Source organism: Macaca nemestrina, chromosome 8 (assembly GCF_043159975.1).
Source record: "Macaca nemestrina isolate mMacNem1 chromosome 8, mMacNem.hap1, whole genome shotgun sequence".
In the NCBI taxonomy this organism is placed as follows: Eukaryota; Metazoa; Chordata; class Mammalia; order Primates; family Cercopithecidae; genus Macaca; species Macaca nemestrina.
The window spans coordinates 115,245,818-115,268,854 of NC_092132.1; the positions used below are offsets into that span (position 1 = coordinate 115,245,818).

At 38.5% G+C, this 23,037-nt stretch overlaps 1 protein-coding gene and 1 non-coding gene across 2 annotated transcripts in view; one reads left to right on the forward strand and one right to left on the reverse strand.

Annotated features, from left to right (window-relative positions):
• Positions 1-23,037, reverse strand: part of LOC105476623 (ADAM metallopeptidase domain 9) — a 113,246-nt gene that overhangs the window by 68,545 nt on the left and 21,664 nt on the right. Inside the window, exons 7-11 of the mRNA XM_071068356.1 lie at positions 22,696-22,761; positions 19,853-19,924; positions 18,302-18,471; positions 15,833-15,914; positions 14,906-15,039 (exon numbers count right to left, since the gene is read on the reverse strand). Coding sequence (XP_070924457.1) covers positions 14,906-15,039; positions 15,833-15,914; positions 18,302-18,471; positions 19,853-19,924; positions 22,696-22,761 — 524 coding nt within the window. The remainder of the gene's footprint in view (positions 1-14,905; positions 15,040-15,832; positions 15,915-18,301; positions 18,472-19,852; positions 19,925-22,695; positions 22,762-23,037) is intronic.
• On the forward strand, positions 22,925-22,994 carry LOC112425715 (small nucleolar RNA SNORD38). Its single transcript, XR_003016845.1, has one exon. It is a non-coding gene; the product is annotated as a small nucleolar RNA SNORD38 (small nucleolar RNA).

Consider the following 23,037-nt stretch of genomic DNA (forward strand, 5'->3'; position numbering starts at 1 on the left):
TTTATGATAATTCCTGGGAACCATGGTTAGTACTTTGAAGGTTAGTTGGCCTTTAAGAAATGTCCCACTTAAGCTATGTGAGATTTATACAAATGCAATTTTGATATGTCCTACCTGGGATTTTCTTTTTAGCTACTGTTTTACTCAATGACTATAAAATACTTTCAGATAGTCCCACTGGCTGCTTTTACCTTTGAAAACTAGTGGAAAATAGACCTATACACCACCTATATCTTTGAGGAATCCATGTCACATTAAAATTCTATTTTATTTTTACTTTTGTAGCCTGAGTTTTTTGGTGTGATATCCAAAAAATCATTGTTAAGGCCAATGTCAAGGAGCTTTTCCTCAATGTTTTCTTCTTAGAAAGTTTTATGGTTTCAAGTCTTACATTTAGGTATTTTATCCATTTTGAGTTGATTTTTGTGTATGGTGTAAGAAGAGGGTCCAATTGCATTCTTTTGCATGTAGAAATCCAGTTACCCCAGAACCATTTATTGAAGGGAACTATCTTTTCCCCATTGTATCCTCCTAGTGCCCTTGTCAAAAATTAATTGACTACACGTTTGGATTTGTTTCTGGGCTCTCTATTCTGTTCCATCGGTCTACATGTCTGTTTTTATACCACTACCATACCATTTTGATTACTATAGCTATCAAACTGAAAAGCTCTGCACAGCAAAGATAACCGATGAAATGAAAAGTCTGCAGATTGGGAGAAAATCTCTGCAAACCATGTTAAGGTGTATCTTATAACCATGTATCTCATATCCAAACTACATTTTTTAGAACTCACACAACTCCATAGTAGAAAAACAAATAACTCCATTTTTAAAATGAACAAAAGACTTAAATAGACATTTCTCCAAAGATGACATAAAAATGGCCAACAAGTGTATGAAAAGATGCTCAATATCATTAATCATCAAAGAAGTGCAAATCAAAACCACAATGAAATATCACCTCACCCTTATTAGGATGACTACCATCAAAAATGGCCAGGCATGGTGGCTCACCGCTGTAATCCCAGCACTTTGGGAGCCCGAGGCGGGCAGATCACTTGAGGTCAGGAGTTTGAGACCAGCCTGGCCAACGTGGTGAAACCCCATCTCTACTAAAATACAAAAATTAGCCAGGTGTGGTGGTGCACACCTGTAATCTCAGCTACTTGGGAAGCTGAGGCAGGAGAACTGCTTGAACCTGGGAGGCAGAGGTTGTAGTGAGCCGAGATCATACCACTGCACTCCAGCTTGGGAAACAGAGAGACTCCGTCTCAAATAAATAAATAAAAGAGGTGACAAGTGAAGAGTACAGAAAAAAGGGAATCCTTGAGCACTGTTGGTGGGAATGTAGATTGGTGCAGCCACTGTGGAAAACAATAGGAGTTCCCTAAAGAAATTAAAAACAGAACTATCATATGACCCAGCAATCTCACTTTTGGGTACACACCCAAAGAAAATGAAAACACCACCTCATTCTCCCATTTTCAGTGCAGTATTAGCCAAGATATGGAAACAAACAAAGTGTCTGTCAACAGCTGAATGGACAAACTGTGGCACATATAAGACTGATTATTATTCATCCTTATAAAAGGAGATCCTGACATTTACCACAACATGGAGGAACCTGGAGGATGTTATGCTACATGAAGCAAGCCAGACACAAAAAGAAAAATGTTGCATGATCTCACTTATTTTCGAATCTAAAAAAAGAAGTCAAAAACCCAGAGACAGAAAATAAAACACTAATTATGGTGGAGGTGGAGGAAATGGGACATGTAAGTCTGATACAAACTAGCAGATACGTAGGACAAACAAGTCTAGATATCTCAGGTACAGCATGAGGACTATAGATAATAATATTGTATTACATTCAAGATTTTTGCTAAAAGAGGAGATTTTAGGTGCTTTTTGCCACACACACAAAAAATGGGCAACAACGCAGAATGATGGACGTGTTAATCTGCTTGACTAACCATTTCACCATCTATATTTATATCAACACATGTTGTACACCTTAAATACAATGAAATTTATATCTTATATACATTTGTATTTTTTCAGGGGAATTTGGTACCCTGAATCTCTTTTTCATCAGTTTGAGCAATGGTACCAGAAGTAGCAGCAGGAGTGAAAGTTATGTTGCATTCTAGTTAATGAAAAAGCAGCTCTATCTATGGCTGGGTCTTTTGTACATCCAAGGAACTCTAAGAAACATATTTTTCGCCCTGAGCAGTCATGTTAAACTCTTCTTTGCTAACTGGTTTGCAGAAAAGTTGATAGTACTGACTCCTGCCTCTTGGATTGGAATGCAGTCTGCCTAAAACATTTTGGTACTGTTAACTGCTGTTTGACCAAAAAAAAAAAAAAAAAAGTCTATAGATGTGGGATGTGGAAGGATTTTAAAAGACTCGCTGGCAGAGAAAGAAAAAACAAAGAACATAAACTATCAATGGTTTGAGACAAAAGAATAGGCAAAGGCAAAACTCTGACTCATGGAAAGAAAAGACTTAGCACAAGGCTTTTAACAAGAACAGAAAGACTTGTCTTCCTTATTCTTTTTCTTGCTACTAAGAATATTGTAAGGAGGAGTCCTTTTATGCAATATCAGTCAACCATTCATTCAACAAATATTTACTGAATATCTATTATGTACAAGGCATTCTTCTTGGTACAAGGGATGAAACTGTGAAATAGCAGATAAAAATCCCTGCCTCTGTAAAGGTTATGATTATGATTCAGTGATTTACTTATATAATAAATTAGGTAGCATATTACAAGGTAATAAGTGCTATGGGGAAAAAAGGTGAGGGAGTGTGGGTGTGATGAGCTCTGCAGAGGAAGGGATGCTTGTGATTTTAAAAGGGTAGTCAGGACAGGCATCTCAAACCCGTGAGAGTTCAATCAAAACTGTGTATCCGGGAGAAAAACATTATAGAGAGAAGGAATAGCAAATGCAAAAACTCTGAGGTAGAAGCTTTCCTGGCAGACTGAGTCAGTGAGGAAATGAGTCATGAGAGACACAGTCAGCAAAGATGGGAATAGGCCATTGTAGGAATGTGGCTTTCTACTGTAAGTCAAATAGGGAAGTTAGAAGGGGAAGACCATGGAAAGTGTTGAGCAGGAGTAACATGATTTGACTAATGTTTTAATAGGATCACCATACCTGTTCTACTAAGGAGGAAGACTACAAAGAAGGCCCTTAGAGAAATCTACTAAACAGATGATGATGGACCAAAATGATAACAGTGGGAGCTGTAAGAAGTGGTTGAATTGCTTTTGTTTTAAAGGAACAGCCATTAAGATGAAGAGTGAGAAAAAAGAGAAATCAAGAATGACTCCCAGGCTGCTGTCCTGGGATACTAGAAGGAAGGAGTTACCATTAATTCACATGGGGAAGACTACGGGTAGATCAGATTTTAGGATGACTTTAGGACGGACCACAGGAGTTTGAGCCTAGACATCAAGTAAAAATGTCAAAGCAGTATATAGTAATTATTTGATAAACAAAGGAGACTGCAGTTTAAACAGAGGCTTGTAACTGTTTTTTATTTTGTACTGTTAATCTTTATGTGGTAAGTACAGTGCCTGCTACATGGTATACATGCAATAATGTTTTTTGTAGGAATATATTTAATAATGTAATCCCAACACTTGGGGAAGCTAAGGCAAGAGGATCACTTGAGCCCAGGAGTTCGACGCCACCTGGGCAACACAGTGAGACCCTGTCTCTACAAAAAATAAACTGGGCATGGTGGTGCACACCTGTAGTCCCAGCTACTCAGGAGGCTGGGGTGGGAGGAGTTTAAGGCTGCAGTGAGCTATGATCATGCCACTGCTCTGAAGCCTGGGCAACAGGGCGAGACCGTGTCTCCAAAAAAAACAAAAAACAAAAAACAAAAAAAAAACACACATACACACACTTAAATATATATTTAAATATATATGCTACATAAACATATATTTCTAAATTATATATATTTAATTAGACAATGGCCATAGAACTTGTGCAGGCATATGTACAGTCCTATATTTTCGTCCCTAATTTTAACCTATATAAAGTCTATCACCTTTAAACAAGTTGTTTTTTAAATATGCTCATTATTTCGTAATTGAAAGATATTTTCTCATAAGCAGTGTTTCAAATGCTTGATCCTTCAGCAATCTACCCCCAAAAAAAAGTTTCACCCACAATGAATTGACTATAGAACTAAAAAGCATAACAAAATCATAGACATTTCTGGTGCTTTTTAACAGATGGAGATAGTAACAACATCCCCCTGTGTTGGCCTTCGGTGAGACCTTAAAATGCTCTGGAGGCCACAGTGAAGATGCCCTTTCACTAGCCATCCCTGCCTGGCACCTACAGCAACAAAAAGAGTGATCTTTCACCTGATAACGTGGCTTGAAGAGCAACTCAAGTATTTCTACTCTCTATCACCTCTAGACTCCACAATATTAATGATTTATAGCCTCTCCTCCTCTCTTTTCTCACATCTAGGTGATTTTCCCAAAATGGCTTCAAAAGGAGATTGACAATAATGAAACCGTTTTACCTGGAAACGACAAAGAAAAAATTTCCACTATCATTTAAAACATTATTTCTTTGAGTACTCTGAAAATTCCCAGAACACATTTCCACCATTACTATGCTGATGCCCACAGCCTAGGATTAGGAAGTCTTAAGAGAAGATTCTAAGTGCTGGTACTGAATTAGATTAAGAAAAAAAACACCTGATTATGGAAACTTGCTGACGGAGATGACATTGAGGGGCAGAGTCAAGAAAGTCAATTCTCTAGAAAGGCACCTTCCAGGAAGAGCAACTCACACTTTCCGGAATCTAAGAGCAACGCATGAGAATACCACTGTCCCCAAAATATCATAAATAATAACAAAAAATCTTATTACAAGGGTAGATTATGCATTTTATTAAATAGAACTGGAACCCAAAGACTGAGTTATCTGAGGGGAAAAAAATGAAACATCTACAACATCACTGGCATCTAAAAAAAGAAGACGCCAAACAAAATGATAGAAAATTAATATTTATTAAATAGCCTGCGAAGTAGAGGGTAGGAAATCTGCCCTCAAAAAAAGAAAGTTTAGTATCACCTTGGTAGTAAAAAGGAATCTGAGGAAAAATAAAAGAAAAAAAAATTACCTAGCATAACCTCATCCTAGTTCAAAAATTTTTTTTTTTTTTTTTTTTTTTTTTTTGAGACGGAGTCTTGCTCTGTCACCCAGGCTGGAATGCAGTGGCACGATCTCAGCTCACTGCAAGTTCCACCTCCCGGGTTCACGCCATTCTCCTGCCTCAGCCTCCTGAGTAGCTGGGACTACAGGCGCCCGCCACCAAGGCCGGCTAATTTTTTTGTATTTTTAGTAGAGATGGGGTTTCACGTGTTACCCAGGATGGTCTCGATCTCCTGACCTCATTATCTGCCTGCCTCAGCCTCCCAAAGTGCTGGGATTACAGGCATGAGCCACCGCGCACGGCCTAGAAATTATTCTTTAAAAAATTTTTAAATATAATGGCTACACAATATAAAATACCACATGAAGCCATAATACACTACAAGAAAGAAAAAACTGAGCAGATAGAGTCCAATAAAGATTCCTAATTCTAGTTCTAAGATTATCAAATGATAGCCATAAAACATTCATGCTTACTATGATCAGGGGCAAAAGTGACAAGCATGAAAATTTGGGCGGGAAACTAAAATCTACAAAACTAGTATCAGATTTGAAAAAGAACCTGACAGAAATTTGACAAATGAAACAAGCAAAATTAATAACTCAATGGATAAGTTTAACAACAGACAAAATACATATGAAGGCAGAAATCAGTGAGGTGAAAGATATCAGAAGAAATTACCCAGAAGAAAAAAAAAAACACACAAAAAGATAGGAAACATATATTTTAAAAAATAAGAGACAAAGGAGACATAGTGAGGTCTAACACACAGTTCACTAGAATCACAGAGGCATAAGAGACACAGCAAATGTGCAGACACCCTGTGTACACAGGCAATATGTAAAGAAGCAGTATGTAAAGACATGACTGAGAATTTTCTGACTGATGAAAAATATCAAGCCACAAACTTTAAAACACTAAAAAATTTCTTTTTTTTTTTTTTTTTTTGAGACGGAGTCTCGCTCTGTCGCCCAGGCTGGAGTGCGGTGGCCAGATCTCAGCTCACTGCAAGCTCCGCCTCCCGGGTTTACACCATTCTCCTGCCTCAGCCTCCCGAGTAGCTGGGACCACAGGCGCCGCCACCTCGCCCGGCTAATTTTTTGTGTTTTTAGTAGAGACGGGGTTTCACCGTGTTAGCCAGGATGGTCTCGATCTCCTGACCTTGTGATCCGCCCGTCTCGGCCTCCCAAAGTGCTGGGATTACAGGCTTGAGCCACCGCGCCCGGCTTACACTAAAAAATTTCTAAGCAGGATATGAAGACTTATATGTGTAAATGTGTTATATATACATTACATATGTATGTATGCATGTTTTTTTTTTCTTTCTACAATAGGAACATGATAATGAAATTTCAAAAAAACGTTTGAAGACAAAATTGTGAAAACAGCCATAGGTAAATAGAGAGAGACACTTCAATGGAATAATGGTCTGACATCTGACATCTCAACAACATGGAAGGCAAAAGACAATGGAAAAATCCCAATATGATGAAAAATAACTGATGATGATTCTATATTCAACAAAAATATCCTCAAAAAAGAGAGAGAAATAGAGACACCCTGAGGAGAAAAACAAAAACTAAGAGATATACTACTACTAAACACACACTAAAGGAAAGTCAAAATTGGTTCTTTGATCAGACCTAAAAATGGACACCAAATGGAAGGTCAGAGATGCAAGAGGACCAAAGAGCAAGGGCAGTGGTCAAAATCTAAATGAATAATGATAAACAATTTTCATTCAACAATCACTAGTATCTTCCTGGCACACAGCTATATGAGTCAAGAAAGTGATGAACGGAGTTAAAGTACTATATAGTCTTTGAACTGTGTGGGGAAGGATAAGATTTAATGGTAGACAAGATAAATCAAGAATATATGTAACAATTTCTAGGGCAACTTTAAAAAAAAATAAAAGACTGTATAATTTCCATTCTAGAAATATGTCTAGAAGGAAAACAGTATATGCTAAAATCACTATCTGGCAGTGCACAGTGGCTCATGCCTGTAATCCCAGCACATCAGGAGGTTAAGGTGGGAGGACTGCTTAGGCCTAGGAGTTCAAAACCAGCCTGGACAACATAACAAGACCCCATTTCTACAAAGTGAAAATAAAAGTAAAAACACTCTATCAACCCAAAAGAAATAACACAGAAGATTTTGTTGTTGTTGTTGTTGTCGTCCCATTTTTAACTGATACACAGTAGATGTATATATTCTCAGGATACATGTAATCACTTGATCCATTCATACAATGTGTAAAGACCAAATCAGGGCAATTGGAACATCCATCAACTTAAATATTTAACACCGAAGACTTAATGGTTTAATAAAACCATTTTATAAAATAAGTTTTAATAAAACTTACTTTATGGTTTAATAAAACCATAAAAGAAGTAAGACAAATAAAGGAAAGACATAAGATGGTAGATTTAAACCCAAATGCTATATTTAATTGATTCTAAAACATTATTTTCATATTTAAATAACTTTGAGACTGAGATTCATTTCAGATTACAATTGAAGTATTAACTTCATTGACACCATATTTCATTCTCAGTGGTATGTAAAAAGTGCTATATCTTATAATCAACGGCATTTAGATTTGATTAAATGTATCAGTAATTACAGTAAATATATTAAGTGATATAATTATAAAATATATTTTCAATTTGGATTAAAAATAAAATTTAAATATGTTTTAGAAGCATAACTATTAAAAATAAAAATAAATACACTGTCAACACTAAAAAAAAAATATGAGGAAGGTAAAGCAGAATCAGATTATTGGTAGTCCTAGCTACTGCAGTGAGAAAAGAAAAGGAAGTAAAAGGTATACTGACTGGAAAGAAAGAAAAACTTTGTACAGAGATAATATGATCATCTATATATAAAATCAAAAAGAATTGAAAAAGACTCCTGGAACTAAAAAGCAATTACAGAAAGGTTATAGGATACAGGGTTAGTATACAAAAGTCAATTGCTTTTCTATATGCCAGCAATGAACAAGTAGAATTTGAAATTAAAAACATAATATCAGGTACATTAGGACCCCCAAAAATGAGAGTTAGTTATAAATCTAACAAAATATGTATAAGATCTCTATGGGGAAACAATAACACTATCTGATGAAGGAATCAAAGAACTAAATAAACAGAGAGATATTTCATGCTTACATACAGGCAGACTCAATATTGTCAAGATGTCGGTTCCCCAACTTGATCTATACATTCAATGCAATCCTAATCAAAATCCCAGCAAATTAGTTTGTGAATATAGATAAAACTGACTTTAAAGTTTACATGGGGTGGCAAAAGACCCAGAATAGCCAATATAATAGTAAAAAAGAAGAACAAAGTTGGAGGACTGGTGGTACCTAACTTCAAGACTTACTCTAAAGCTACAGTAATCAAGACTGTGTTGCCATTCCAAGACGGCCAAATAGGAACCGCTCCGGTCTGCAGCTCCCAGTGTGACAGACGCAGAAGATGGTGATTTCTGCATTTCCAACTGAGGTACCTGGTTCATCTCACTGGAACTGGTTGGACAGTGGATGCAGCCCACAGAGGGTGAGCTGAAGCAGGGCAGGGCATCGCCTCACCCAGGAAGCGCAAGAGGTCAAGGGATTTCCCTTTCCTAGCCAAGGGAAGCCGTGACAGATTGTACCTGGAAAATCGGGACAATTCCACCCAAACACTGTGCTTTTCCAACGTTCTTAGCAAATGGCACACCAGGAGATTATATCCCGTGCCTAGCTCGGGGGGTCCTACGCCCACAGAGCCTTGCTCACTGCTAGCACCTCAGTCTGAGATTGACCTGCGACCTGCAAGGCAGAAGCCTGGCAGGGGGAGGAGCATCTGCCATTGCCGAGGCTTGAGTAGGTAAACAAAGCAGCCAAGGAAGCTCGAACTGGGCGGAGCCCACCACAGCTCTGCAAGGCCTGCTGCCTCTGTAGACCCCACCTCTGGGGACAGGGCATAGGTGAACAAAAGGCAACAGAATCTTCTGCAGACTTAAATGTCCCTGTCTGACAGCTCTGAAGAGAGCAGTGCTTCTCCCAGCACAGTGTTTGAGCTCTGAGAACAGACAGACTGCCCCCTCAAGTGGGTCCCTGAACCCCATGTAGCCTAACTGGGAGACACCTCCCAGTAGGGGCCGACTGACACTTCATACAGGCGGGTGCCCCTCTGGGATGAGGCTTCCAGAGGAAGGATCAGGCAGCAATATTTTCTCTTCTGCAATATTTGCTGTTCTGCAGCCTCCACTGGCGATAGCCAGGCAAACAGAGTCTGGAGTGGACCTCCAGCAAACTCCAACAGACCTGCAGCTGAGGGACCTGACTCTCAGAATGAAAACTAGCAAACAGAAAGGAATAGCATCAACATCAACAAAAAGGACATCCACACCAAAACCCCATCTGTAGGTCACCAGCATCAAAGACTAAAGGTAGATAAAACCACAAAGATGGGGAGAAACCAGAGCAGAAAAGCTGAAAATTCTAAAAATCAGAGTGCTGCTTCTCCTCCAAAGGACTGCAGCTCCTCAGAGCAACAGAACAAAGCTGGACAGAGAATGACTTTGAGGAGCTGACAGAAATAGGCTTCAGAAGGTCGGTAATAACAAACTTCTCCGAGCTAAAGGAGGATATTCAAACCCATCGCAAGGAAGCTAAAAACTTTTTGAAAAAAGATTAGACAAATGGCTAACTAGAATAAACAGTGTAGAGAGGACCTTAAATGGCCGGATGGAACTGAAAACCACGGCACGAGAACTACATGATGCATGCACAAGCTTAAAGACTGTGTTACTGGCAAAACAAAAGACAAATAGAACAAGACAGAGAGCCCAGAAAGAGTCCCACACAAACACAGCTAACTGATCTCTGACAAAAGACATAAAAGATAGTTTTTTCAACAAATGGTGCTGGTACAACTAGATATTCGTATGCAAAAAATAAATAAATAAATCTAGACACAGATCTTACATCCTCCACAATTAACTCCAAGTGGATCAAAGATCTAAGTGTAAAATTCAAAACTCTAAAATTCCTGGGAAATAACATAGGAGAAAAACTAGATCATCTTGGATATGGTAATTACTTTTTAGATACAACACAAAAGGCATCGTCCATGAAAGAATTAAAATATTAAATGGGCCAGGCGTGGTGGCTCAAGCCTGTAATCCCAGCACTTTGGGAGGCCGAGGCGGGTGGATCACGAGGTCAGGAGATCGAGACCATCCTGGCTAACACGGTGAAACCCCGTCTCTACTGAAAAAATACAAAAAACTAGCCAGTCGAGGTGGCGGGCGCCTGTAATCCCAGCTACTCGGGAGGCTGAGGCAGGAGAATGGTGTAAACCCGGGAGGCGGAGCTTGCAGTGAGCTGAGATCTGGCCACTGCACTCCAGCCTGGGCGACAGAGGGAGACTCTGTCCCAAAAATAAAATAAAATATTAAATGTATGTTCAGTGAAAGACAATATTAAAAGAGTGAGAAGATAAGCTACAGACTAGTAGAAAATATTTGTAAAAGACGTATTTGATAAAAGACTCTTATGCAAAGTATGCAAAGAACTCTTAAAACTAAAAAATAAGACAAGAAACAATCTGATTAAACAATGGGCCAAAGACCTTCACAGATGCCACAAAGAAGATATACAGAAGGCAAATAAACACACAAAAAGATCGTCTACATCCTATGTCATCAGGGAAATGTAAATTGAAACAATGAGATACCACTACATGACTATAGGAATGGCCAAAATCCAAAACACTGACAACACCAAATTCTGACAAAGATGTAGAGCAACAGCAATTCTCATTCACTGTTGGTGGGAATACAAAGTAGTACAGCTACTTTGGAAGACAATTTGGCAGTTTCTTACAAAACTAAACATACTCTCTTAACATATGATCCAGCAATCACATCCCTTGGTATTTACCCAAAGGAGCTGAACACATGGTCACACAAAACCCTGCACGCAGACACTTACAGCAGCTTTTTTCATAATTGCCAAAGCTTAGAAGCAACCAACATGTCCTTCGGTAGGTAAATGGTCAAACTGTGGTACATCCAAATAATGGGACATTATTCAGCACTACAAATAAATGAGCTATCAAGACATGAAAAGACACAGAGGAACCTTAAATGCATATTGCTAAGTGAAAGAAGCCAATGTAAAACGGCAACATACTGCATGATTCTAAATATATGATATTCTGGAAAACACAAAACCACGGAGACAGTAAAAAGACTAGCAGTTGCCAAGGGTTGAAGGGGTAGGGAGAGATGACCAGGTGGAGCACAGAGGATTTTTCAGGGCGATGGATATATTCTGTATGATACCATAATGAGGGATACTTATCATCATACACTTGTCCATACCCATAGAATGCACAACGCCAAGAGTGAACCATAAAGTATGGACTTTGAGAAGTCCACATGTGTCGATGTAGGTTCGTCAGTTTTAACAATCATACCCCTCTGTTTGGGGATGTTGAAATGGGGAGACTATGCAAGTGTGGGGACAGAAAGTGTATGAGAGGAGTCTTTCTACTTTCCTCTTGATTATTCTCCGGATCTAAAACTGCTAAAAAAAAAAAAAAAAAAAAAAAGTCTTCTCAAAATATTGAAGAGGAAGGAACACTTCCAAACTCATTTTATGAGCCCAGCATCACCCTAATATCAAAGTCAGACAAGAGACAACCAGAAAAGAAAATTATAAGTCAATATCCCTAGCAACATAAATGTAAAAATCCTCGAGACAAATACTAGCAAATAGAACTCAACAACACATCAGAAACATCAGGCCCTCCAACTAAGTGAGATTTATATCTGCGATACAAGGCTGGTTCAACACACAAAAATGTATTAACACCACGTTAACAGAATCAAGGATCAAAGTCACATAATCATCTCAACAGGTGCCAAAAAGGCATTTGATAAAATTCAACATTCTTTCACAACAAAAAATCTCAACAAACTAGGAAGAAGGAAATCACTTCAATATAATAAAGGCCATATATGAAAAGCCCATAGCCAACATCATACTCCACAGTGAAAAATCAAAAGCTTTCCCACTAAGCTGGACAAGACATAGGTACTCACTTTGGCCACTTCTATTCAAGAGATAAGAAGTCACTGGGAGAATAAGGCTGAATAATTCCCCTGGAATCGTCTCTATTATCAGTGTTATCAGTGTCCCTCTACCTCATGTTATCAGTGTCCTCATGTCATCAGTGTCCCTCTACCTCAACTCCTATGGGGTCAGTCTCCCCTGTAGCTACAGAGACTCTCCAAGATCCAGTAACAAACAGTTCACTTCCTTTCTATCTACTGTATCCCTAGCAAGTTTATACACATTCAAATCAACCAACCAAACAACAACAACAACACTTTTTTGGCTCTTCCCTTGGGGAAAATGATGGATACCTTAAATTTGAGATTATGTTATCTTCATATTTAAATGTCAATATGCACTAAGTTTTAAATATAATATTCAAAATACCATTCTCCTCAAAATATTTTAATTATAAGTCTGTTTGACACAGGGTTTACTTTAGGGGAGTGGTTTTAAATACCAACTCACTCAGGTTTCTGTTATTAACATCCAGTTTTGTCATACTGAGGCCTGTTCTGTTGTTTCACTACCCTCAGCCCTCCCAATCCTCCACATTCTGCTCTATTTTATTTCCCATAGCACTTATCGCCTTCTAACACTCTCTACTATTGATTTTCTTACGTTTATAGATTGTCTTCCCCCCCAAATGTAAACTCCTTGAAGGGTGAGTCGATCTAACTCACTGAGGTATTCCAAGTGCCGAGAACAAAGTCTAGCAGGTAGTCAGTGCTCAATAAATGTTTCACAAGTTGGTGAATAAAGTATGGGTCCACTCTTCATTGCTCCCTATACCATATTAAATTCCACTATGGCACTGTTTCATAACATTCCCTCCTTACCTCTGAATGCTTCTTTTTTATTTTAATCTATTGACTTACCTCATTGTTCATTACTCATTTCTTGTTTCCCTGAACTGACGTCTTTCTCAACTTCACTGCTGGCCAAAGCAAATCCTAAATTTATTTCCCTCTCCTACAGGAAATCTTTTACAAACATATGACTTTCCTTAAGTACCTAATTTTTTTTTTTTATGAAGCATGAATTCTTGTAAGTACTATTTTAACTCTTCCATATCTATTTTTGAGCCTAGTATTTGTTCAAAAACTGTAAATTCTGCTTGAGTGCTTCCCTTTATACTAGCATGTGATTAAAATTGTCTTGTCCACTCAGATCTTCAGCTGAAAGGCTGGTTGACAGAAGTTTTTATTACTCTGTCAGTGCTTCAGGAGCCTGAGGGAGGTGGGAAGGGGCATGAACACTTGCAGCCACAGATATTCCCTATGTGAAATCTTCATGTGTGTTTGTTTCTTTGTTTGTTTTGAAATAGGGTATTGCTCTGTTGCCCAGGCTGGAATGCAGTGGCACAATCATAGCTCACTGCAGCCTTGAACTCCTGGGCTCAAGTAATCCTCCTGCCTCAACCTCCTGAGTAGCTGGGACTACAGGCACGCACCAACACACCCAGTTAATTTTTTAATTTTTTTTTTTTTTTTAGAGACAGGGTCTCACTGTGTTGCCCAGGTTGGTCTTGAACTCCTGGTCTCAAGCAATCCTCCCTAAGTGCTGAGATCATAGGCATGAGCCACCATGTCTGTCCTGTATTTGTTAAAGATACCATCTCTCATATCTAATTTTCACTCAGGCTCAGCAGCTACACACGTATGCACTACAGTTAGGTTCAGGTCTCTGCTTAAGACTCCTGCCTTCTAAATCAGGAAGGAGCCTCGCTGGCATTACAATGAATTTGCATTAGAAATCTACATTTCTGATGCCCAACCACCACGGGACCTTCTATTATAATTATTTTTTAGCTCTGGGACAGGAAAGGGTTCTAAGATCAGATCACAGGCTCTGACTTCCTGACTTTGAATCCCAGTCAGCAGTTTGGATGTGTGACCTCAGTTTCCTCATCTGCAATGGAGATAAAGTATGTGCACCTCATTTCACTGATAAGTACTAAGTGAGTGGACACCTTTTAAAAGCCTACAACAGTGCCTGCACATAAAAAGAGCTTAATAAATGTTAACCATTCTCTCTGCTCTTCTCTGTCTTGCCTCCCACCTTTATCTCTATAAAACAGGGTTTGTAAATAGAAATATGTCAGGATCTCTTCTACCTACAGTGACAATGCAGCACTTTCTCAAAAAGAGGTTTGTGAAGAAATTTCTTACACAGTCCTTCAATGTAATCTAATCCACACTGAACCTAGCAGAAACTCCCTCCTAATTTCTAATTCAGATATAAACTTTGCCACGTTCTTACACTTTCAGTCTATAATTGGTTTACAGAAGAGTGTAGTTACATACTTGTGTCTATGTAAGTGTTGCCTTCTTAAAGCTCTCTGGAATTATTAAATTAAAAATAGACTTCAGCAATACATCAGGTAACAAACCTCCACATGTACTCCCTGAATCTAAAAGGCTGGAAAAAATAAAAAAGACTTATCATTGGTGTGTCATGTAATTAATTTCAGCGAACCAGAAATAACATTTCCTGTTTTCCCAATGTAGACATGAATATCCCTCACAGTGTAAGAAACATGGATCTATAATACCATATAAAGGAGAAGAAAAAAGAACCCAAGTACTCACGATGCTCCTGAATTCATGATGCAGCTCTTTGCTCCACAGGAACAATCTCTCCCATCATCGTGATTCATTCCAAGATTATGACCCAACTCATGAGCAACAATGGAAGCAAATGTCTCCACAGTGATATGCCCAAACTGTTCAGAACAGGAAGGTAGTAATTAGGTTTCTGAACGCAAAGAAAATGTTTTGCTGCTCAGATTATTTTTTCACAAATGGAAATTTATTCACTACACTGTTGACAGCCTATATGATAAATCAAGCATCCAACAACAGTCTTTATACATTTCAGTCTAGTAAGAAAGTAACATGAATCACATACTGATGATGGACATGGATCCTTCAAGCAAGAGATAACCACTTTAGCACCAAGAGATTACTCATGGTAGTTTATAGGAAAACAAGTTGATGGTTCTAATTTAATTATCTAAAATGGAGTACATGTTTCCTCACCCATAAAAAGTAAAGAGCTACACTCATAAGTGGGAGCTGAACAATGAGAACACATGGACACAGGGAGGGGAACATCACACACTGGGGCCTGTCAGGAGGTGGGGGACAAGGGGAGGGAGAGCATTAGGACAAATATCTAATGCATATGGGGCTTAAAACCTAGATGATGGGTTGATAGGTGCAGCAAACCACCGTGGCACATGTGTACCTATGTAACAAACCTGCACAGTATGCACACGTATCCCAGAACTTAAAGTAAAATAAAATAAATAAAAAAGAAAAAAGCTAATAAACACATAATACATATTTAAAAACTTGACCCAGTCTCTAGGGAAAGAACCCATCTGCCACTTCTACTGTGTTCCTCATAACACCCAAAATATCGTTTTAAGCACCAGGAGAGGAAGTACACAGTCAATAAATGCTAGATATTGTCCCAGTGCAAACATCCAAAGTTAAACATCAAGAACAACGTACCACATTAATCCCGCCTGCGTGGCTCCTTGAACACACTGTTCCCACAAACGCCATTCCTGCAGTTCCACCAAAACCTTTCTTTCTAAATGAAAATGTAAAAGTTAAAAAATGTTCTTGGGGAAAAAAGGGACATGTTGCTTTTATTTTATGAATAATCTCAACTGGATTAGGAGAACCTACAAATCATGGCAGAAAAATGGCAAAAAAAAAAAAAATTCTAAAATCAGAATATAATTATGCCTTATCCCCTTCTTATTAATTTTTTCAGACAAATGAAGACACTTTCTGGATACCGAGACAAGTTTGTTTCTTTTTACCTTCTAGATGAAACCTCTCCTAAAACACATTAGGTTTATTTATTCACACAGTTTAGTGAGGAGAGACAGATAACGAAGGAAATGAATATGTTTACACGGGCAGCTGCACGCAGTGAGCAGGGTGAACGTGAAAGTCAGGATGGGCCAGAAGTAGTGGCTCATGCCTGCAATCCCAGTACTTTGGGAGGCCGAGGTGGGTAGATCACCTGAGGTTTGAGACCAGCCTGGCCAACATCATGAAACCCCCATCTCTACTAAAAAAACAAATACGAAAATTAGCCAGCTGTGGTGGCACACACCTGTAATCCCAGCAAATTGGGAGGCTGAGGCAGAAGAATCACTTGAACCCGGGAGGCGGAGGTTGCAGTGAGCCAAGACTGCACCACTACACTCCAGCCTAGGTGACAGAATCAGACTCTGTCTCCAAAATTTAAAAAAAAAAAAAAATCTGGATGGGCCCCGTGTGATTCCCAACCACACCCTACACACCTGTACCTCAGCACCTGTTCTCTCTGCCTGGACCTCTCTTCCCTAATATTAATATAACCCAGACTCATTCCCTCACCTCCTTCAGGCCTTTACTCAGAAGGCATCTCCCTGGCTAGGCCATGTCACCTCAAAATTCAACCTCATTCCTCCAATGCTTTTATATCTACCCTCCCTGTTTTATTTTTCTCCTTACCACTTATCATTGGTTAACATACTACATGTACTTATTTATCTCATTTATGGCCAATCTCCTCCACCAGAACATGGACTCCACGAGAGCAGGAATTTTTCCAGTTTTGTTCACTGCTATGTCCCAGTGCCTGGGGTATACACCCAATAAATATATTTTAAATGAATGGATAAATCCTTCTCTGGGCCATCTGACCAGCCAGGAGAAGATGACCAGAAGTACTGACACAAGCAGATTGACAAGGAAACATTCCAGCCAGACCACCCTATAGTGAACTCATAGTTTCCAAAATGCACTCATGGACTCAAGGCTTCCAAAAACCTTTTCAGAACCCCATTCTCAACTGTAAACAAACAACTAAAAATCATCAAGTATCTGGGAAATGTCTCCAACAGGACAGACGGAGACCACACAAACAGAGGGGGTTAAGATAGTTTGGTGGGTGTGGTTGGGCAAGGCATAGTGAGTATGCTTGACACCTGCTCCTTTTAATATTTAGTGAACTAGATGGTATTCTCACTGGTACAAGGATGTGTGAGCATACGATTTTACTGAAAACCAAGACCCACACCAAAACACATCATCAGGAAAATTCAGAAACCTGGGAACCAAGAAAAGATCCTACAAGTTTCTAGTGACAGGGGAAAAACAGGCCACATACAAAAGGTCAGCAATCAGAATGTTTCAGACTTCCCAATAGTAATGCTGGGACAAAAAAGACAAAAGAGCAATGCCTTCAAAATCGTGAAGAAAAAGGATTTCATGGAGAGAATTTTATACCCAGTGTCACGCCTATAATCCCAGCACTGTGGAAGGCTGAGATGGGTGGATCACCTGAGGTCAGGAGTTCAAGACCAGCCTGTCAACATGGTGACACCCTGTCTCTACTACACTACAAAAATTAGCCGAGGGTGGGGGCAGGCACCTACAATCCCAGCTAGTTGGGAGGCTGAGGCAGGAGAATTGCTTCGACCCAGGAGGCAGAGGCTGCAGTGAGCCAAGATCGTGCCACTGTACTCTGGCCTAGCCAACAGAGTGAGATTCTGTCTCAAAAAAAAAAAAAAAGAGAGAAACTCAAAGCATGCCTAGGAAATACTGAGTTACCTAGGCCCTAGAATAATCAGAACTCAAATTAAGATAAATTTTAAATTCTGTTCCGAAACTGGGAAAACATATTTTCATACACTCACGAGGTCAAAATGCTTTCTTTCCATATATCCGCTCACAAAAAACTAGTAGAAAACACACTATACCCAAATGAGGAAGTAAACCCAAGAAAAAAGGAGGACATGGGAGAAAGGTGACAGGAATCTAAGACAGAAGAGGTTTCATGATAATGCCACATCAAGCTAAGTTTTCCTCATTTAAATGAACACCCAAAACCTCAAAAGAATACAATTCCAATGCAAGAAAATAAGCAAAAATTATTATTTTGATCATTTCATTAACAGTAGTTTAAAAAAAAATACTTACAGAACTAGCTGTGCACTGTCATGTCTCCGACGTGTGATAAGAAACTTTTCCCGCCACTGCACGAAGTTCCCCAGCACATCACCAGCACCCCCAGCTATGTTGATCAGGTTTCCATTGGTCCAAATCTCCAGTCCAACTAGCACAATTCGAATATTTAACATAATATACATCTGGGAAGAGAGAAATAAAAGTATATAAAATATAGTAAAGAATGTGAGAAAAATCTTTTAACCATATGAAGTAACAAGGCTACTTAAATTAAAACTTCCCTGCCTAAAAAAACAATCTTTACTTTAACACAATGAGACTTTGGGCAGTTGGGAGGCCAAGGCAGGTGGATCACCAACCTGGCCAATATGGTGAAATCCTGAAATCCTGTCTCTACTAAAATGGAAAAATTAGCTGGGCATGGTGGCGCACGTCTGTAATCCCAGCTACTTGGGAGGCTGAGGCAGGAGAATCGCTTGAACCCGGGAGGCAGAGGTTGCAGTGAGCCAAGATTGTGCCACTGGACTCCAGCCTGGGCAACAGAGCAAGACTCCATCTCAAAAAAAAAAATACAATAAGACTTTAACCTCTCAATAGTCTCAGTTTCCTCAACCATAAAATGATAGTAACAGAGATTCAAAATCCTTATTATCTTCTATTCTAAAATCTGACAAACTCTGGAAATTAAGTTTTTGGTAAAACTGCTTCCAAAATTTGCCCTGATATAATGCAAGCCAATTCACAGTCCACATTTAACCCATTTAATGTAAATACTCCTATATTTCACTGCAGAAATATCAATGAGTCTGATTACAAGGTGCTACCCCAAGAGGTGTTATATACAGAGTGAATCACACTGTTTTTCTAAACTTTTATCTAAAATTTTAATCACAGGTACATCAGAGGTTTCAGAAAAAGGACTGTGGAATTCTTAATTTCATAGGGGTATGGTAAGGAGTAAATGGGTTAATAAATGTAAAGCACTTAGCTCAGTGTCTAGCACGCCGTAAGTACTCAAGTGAATGCTATCATCATCATCGTCATCATTATCATCACTATCACGCTTGGTGTTCATATCAGCTTTGTAGATAAAATTATTTTATAAGAACATATATCGAATTCTTTAGTATCTCCCACTGGATGAACTCCAAAATCTCAAACCAAACTCTCTCTCTCTCACACACACACACACACACAAACACACACACACAAATATTGTCGTATCATGTTTTCAGGGTAGAAGGCAGCCTTACTCAAAATAAGATGCATTCGACAAGAATTCAAAGATCCTTCCATAAATGCCAAAGCACCTAAGCCTAGCTACTCTGAAGATAAAGTAAATGGTAATATGAAATCTCTTGCTCTTCTCAAAGTCTTTCTACACTGATACTTTCCTTTAAACATTAAAAAGAGTTACAAAACAAACCAGAAAGCAGACCTCTCAAAGACTGAGCCATTGAGGCCCTATGAAAATCAGAACTCAAAATGAGACATTTTTAAGGTCTGTTCCGAGACTGAAAGAATAGGACAGAATCACCCTGGTTGACAGAAAATACAACTTACACTATCCAAGTAGTTTGCCAGGAGAATCATCTCTTCTCTCACAGCAGTCTGATTTCTTCCCATCATGTCATACTGGAAAAGCAAAGAAGGAGAATCATTATCACCAAAGTAGTTTAAGAATAGAAATGTAAGGCCGGGTGCAGTACCTCAGGCCTGTAATCCTAGCACTTTGGGAGGCCCAGGAGGGTAGATCACCTGAGGTCAGGAGTTCGAGACCAGCCTAGCCAACATGACGAAACCTTCTCTCTATTAAAAATACAAAAATTAGCCAGGTGTGGTGGCGGGTGCCTATAATCCCAGCTACTCAGGAGGCTAAGTCAGGAGAATTGCTTGAACCTGAGGGATAGGCGGAAGTTGCAGTGAGCCAAGATCCCGCCACTTCACTCCAGCCTGGGAGAAACAGCGAAACTCCATCTCAAAAAAAAAAAAAAAAAAAAAAAAGAATAAAAATGTGTCTGTTAAAATGAAGATAAGAATCCAAATATTTCCTCTGAACAAAAAATTGAAGCATTTAGACATTTATCAACATTTCAAATTAAGAAATTTAAAGGTTACATTGTAGTGATAGGAATAAAAGAAAAACCAGTAAAAGGGTAAAGTGAATAATAATGAAAGAGCACTGAAGTCTTCATTTTCTCCAAATTAGTAGAACTTTAAAACAAATTATCTTCTTACTGTTCCCTTTATTTATTTTAATGCAAAAGTATTTTCAAGCATTTCACAAAGGTAGAGTTTTAAGCAATCAAAATGCAGACAGAAAAGAATAACAGACAATCTAAAGAACTTCCTGACCCTTCCACCTCTTAGGCTAATGATGTCACCAATAAACCTTTTTCTTTTAAATTTAAGACTTTAGTTGAGCAAGGAATGACTGATTCAGTAATTGTGTGGCTTCCAAACCAGAACAGGTTCAGAGAGACTTCTTCCACGTAGTGGAAGAAGATTTACGGACAGAAAAAAGAAAGTGACATACAGAAAACAGAACTGAGGTACGGAAACAGCCAGAGTGCTTACAGATCAGCACCAATAAACCATTTCTAAATGCTGAGTTGAATTAAAAATGAGAAATTAACCAATAATCGCTAGTTAAAAAATCATATGTAGATGAAAACATACAGAACTTTAACCATCTTAAGCCAAATAAATATGACTAGTTTTTCTTTGAGACCTGGCTAACTCAAATGTCTATTTTTAACATTATTTTATACAACCAATTTAGCAGAAGAAAAATTTTTAAAGGATTTCTGATTTTGCTCTATGATATCAGAATATATCAGATTTTATCAGTTAGGGATCTAATCATGATTCTCCTACACAAGAAAAAAAAATTTAATTTAATACATTTGACAGGGCTTGATTGAAATTGAACCTTTTTTTTTTTTTTTAACAATTTTCTATCTGTATATAACAAATACATCTGGAGACAGCAATGAAGAAAAACATTTTGTGTTTTTTGTTTGTGTTTTGTTTTGTTTTGTTTTGTTTGAGACTGAGTCTTGCTCTGTTGCCCAGGCTGGAGTGCAGTGGCGCAATCTCAGCTCACTGCAAACTCCGCCTCCCGGGTTTATGCCATTCTCCTGCCTTAGCCTCCCGAGTAGCTGGGACCACAGGTGCCCCCCACCATGCCCGGCTAATTTTTTGTATTTTTAGGAGAGACAGGGTTTCACCATGTTAGCCAGGATGGTTCCGACCTCTCTGACCTTGTGATTCGCCCGCCTCAGCCTCCCTAAGTGCCGGGATTACAGGCGTGAGCCACTGCACCTGGCCGAGATAAACATTTGAATCTTGACTTTTGCGATTTGTCCAAAACATTCTTCTACAGAAGCTTTTTGCCCACTGTTTGGGGCTGAGTTCACACTTGTTCATATTCCATGTGCTTTTCCTTCTGCCACTTGAGGGCAATGAACCTATAATGTACAAATCCGAGTCTATCTCTTAATATTTTCTCCAAATTAGTTATTTGGAGTGGCTTGTTATTTTCCAACCTACATACAACAAGGAATTTTTTTAAAACCAAAAAAACCTCAAAACTGTCTCTACAGCTTACAAGAAAGGAACTGCCAATCATAGTAAGTTTCCACAAGTAACTTTTTCACACTGACAACAAAATTGGAAGCAAAAGTCAAAACACTAAAAATACTCTCTATTTTAAATTACACAGCTGTTGTAACAAATACTCACCTGTACCCCATAAATATGTGAAGTATTATTATATCAACAAAAAAACCAACATGAAAATAAACTATATAGCCATTACCTCTAAAACTGATAATCCTGTAAATGCCAAAGTAGGGACACATTACTTCTCTTAGTTAAAGCAAAGCACTTAGTTCAGTTTCTTAAATATAAATAAGGAAAATGCCCTCATGTGATCCTGTACACGGAAATTAATACTATTCCCTTCTAAAGCATGCCAGGACCTGGAGGTTTTCCATCTCTTAAAGTGCAATATAGGTTATCTCAAATTCTAGAAAGCAAAGCAATTTTATTAGCCAACAAAGCCAAACCTTTTAGAGCCACAGCCCACTAAAGTAATCTGAAAAGTTCTCAAGAGCCTGATAGGCAGTACAGATTCACTGAAAAAATTCAGCATAAGCAAGTCATCAGCAAGAACACGAAAAAAAATCATTAATAAAAAATAAACTTAAAGGCAGTCACATTTTGCTACATTTAGCTTCTGTTGGTATTCTGGTGGTATAAGGTTTAAGGGAAAAAAACCATTTTAGTTTTAAAATCATTATTTAAGTAAAATCAATACAAACTGTAGTTTATATTTCCTTCATTAAATGCTCATTTCTCATATCTTTTTCACGGAAAAGAAGAAAAATTGTCACCAATCTTACCCTTTCCTTGTCTACAACAATGAACAGCTCCACATACCGGGTCTGGGGCAAGACAGCTCTTCTTCTCTGTCAAAAACACAAACATCATAAAGGCAAAAAAGTTATAAGGCCATGATCACATCCTAATCTCTCATCACCTATTTCATGTCTGCTAAGAACATCATAAAATTATTTTACTTAACACATCCTACATTAAGATAGTAAAAAATATGTTTTTTGAAGTGTTATCTCCTTAGTTATGAAAACTTTGTCCAGTTCTGCTACTGACTTTAAGTGATGATAAACTATGTCTGAGGGGAAAAAAATGTTTTTGAAGTGTTACCTGTTATCTGCACCAATATG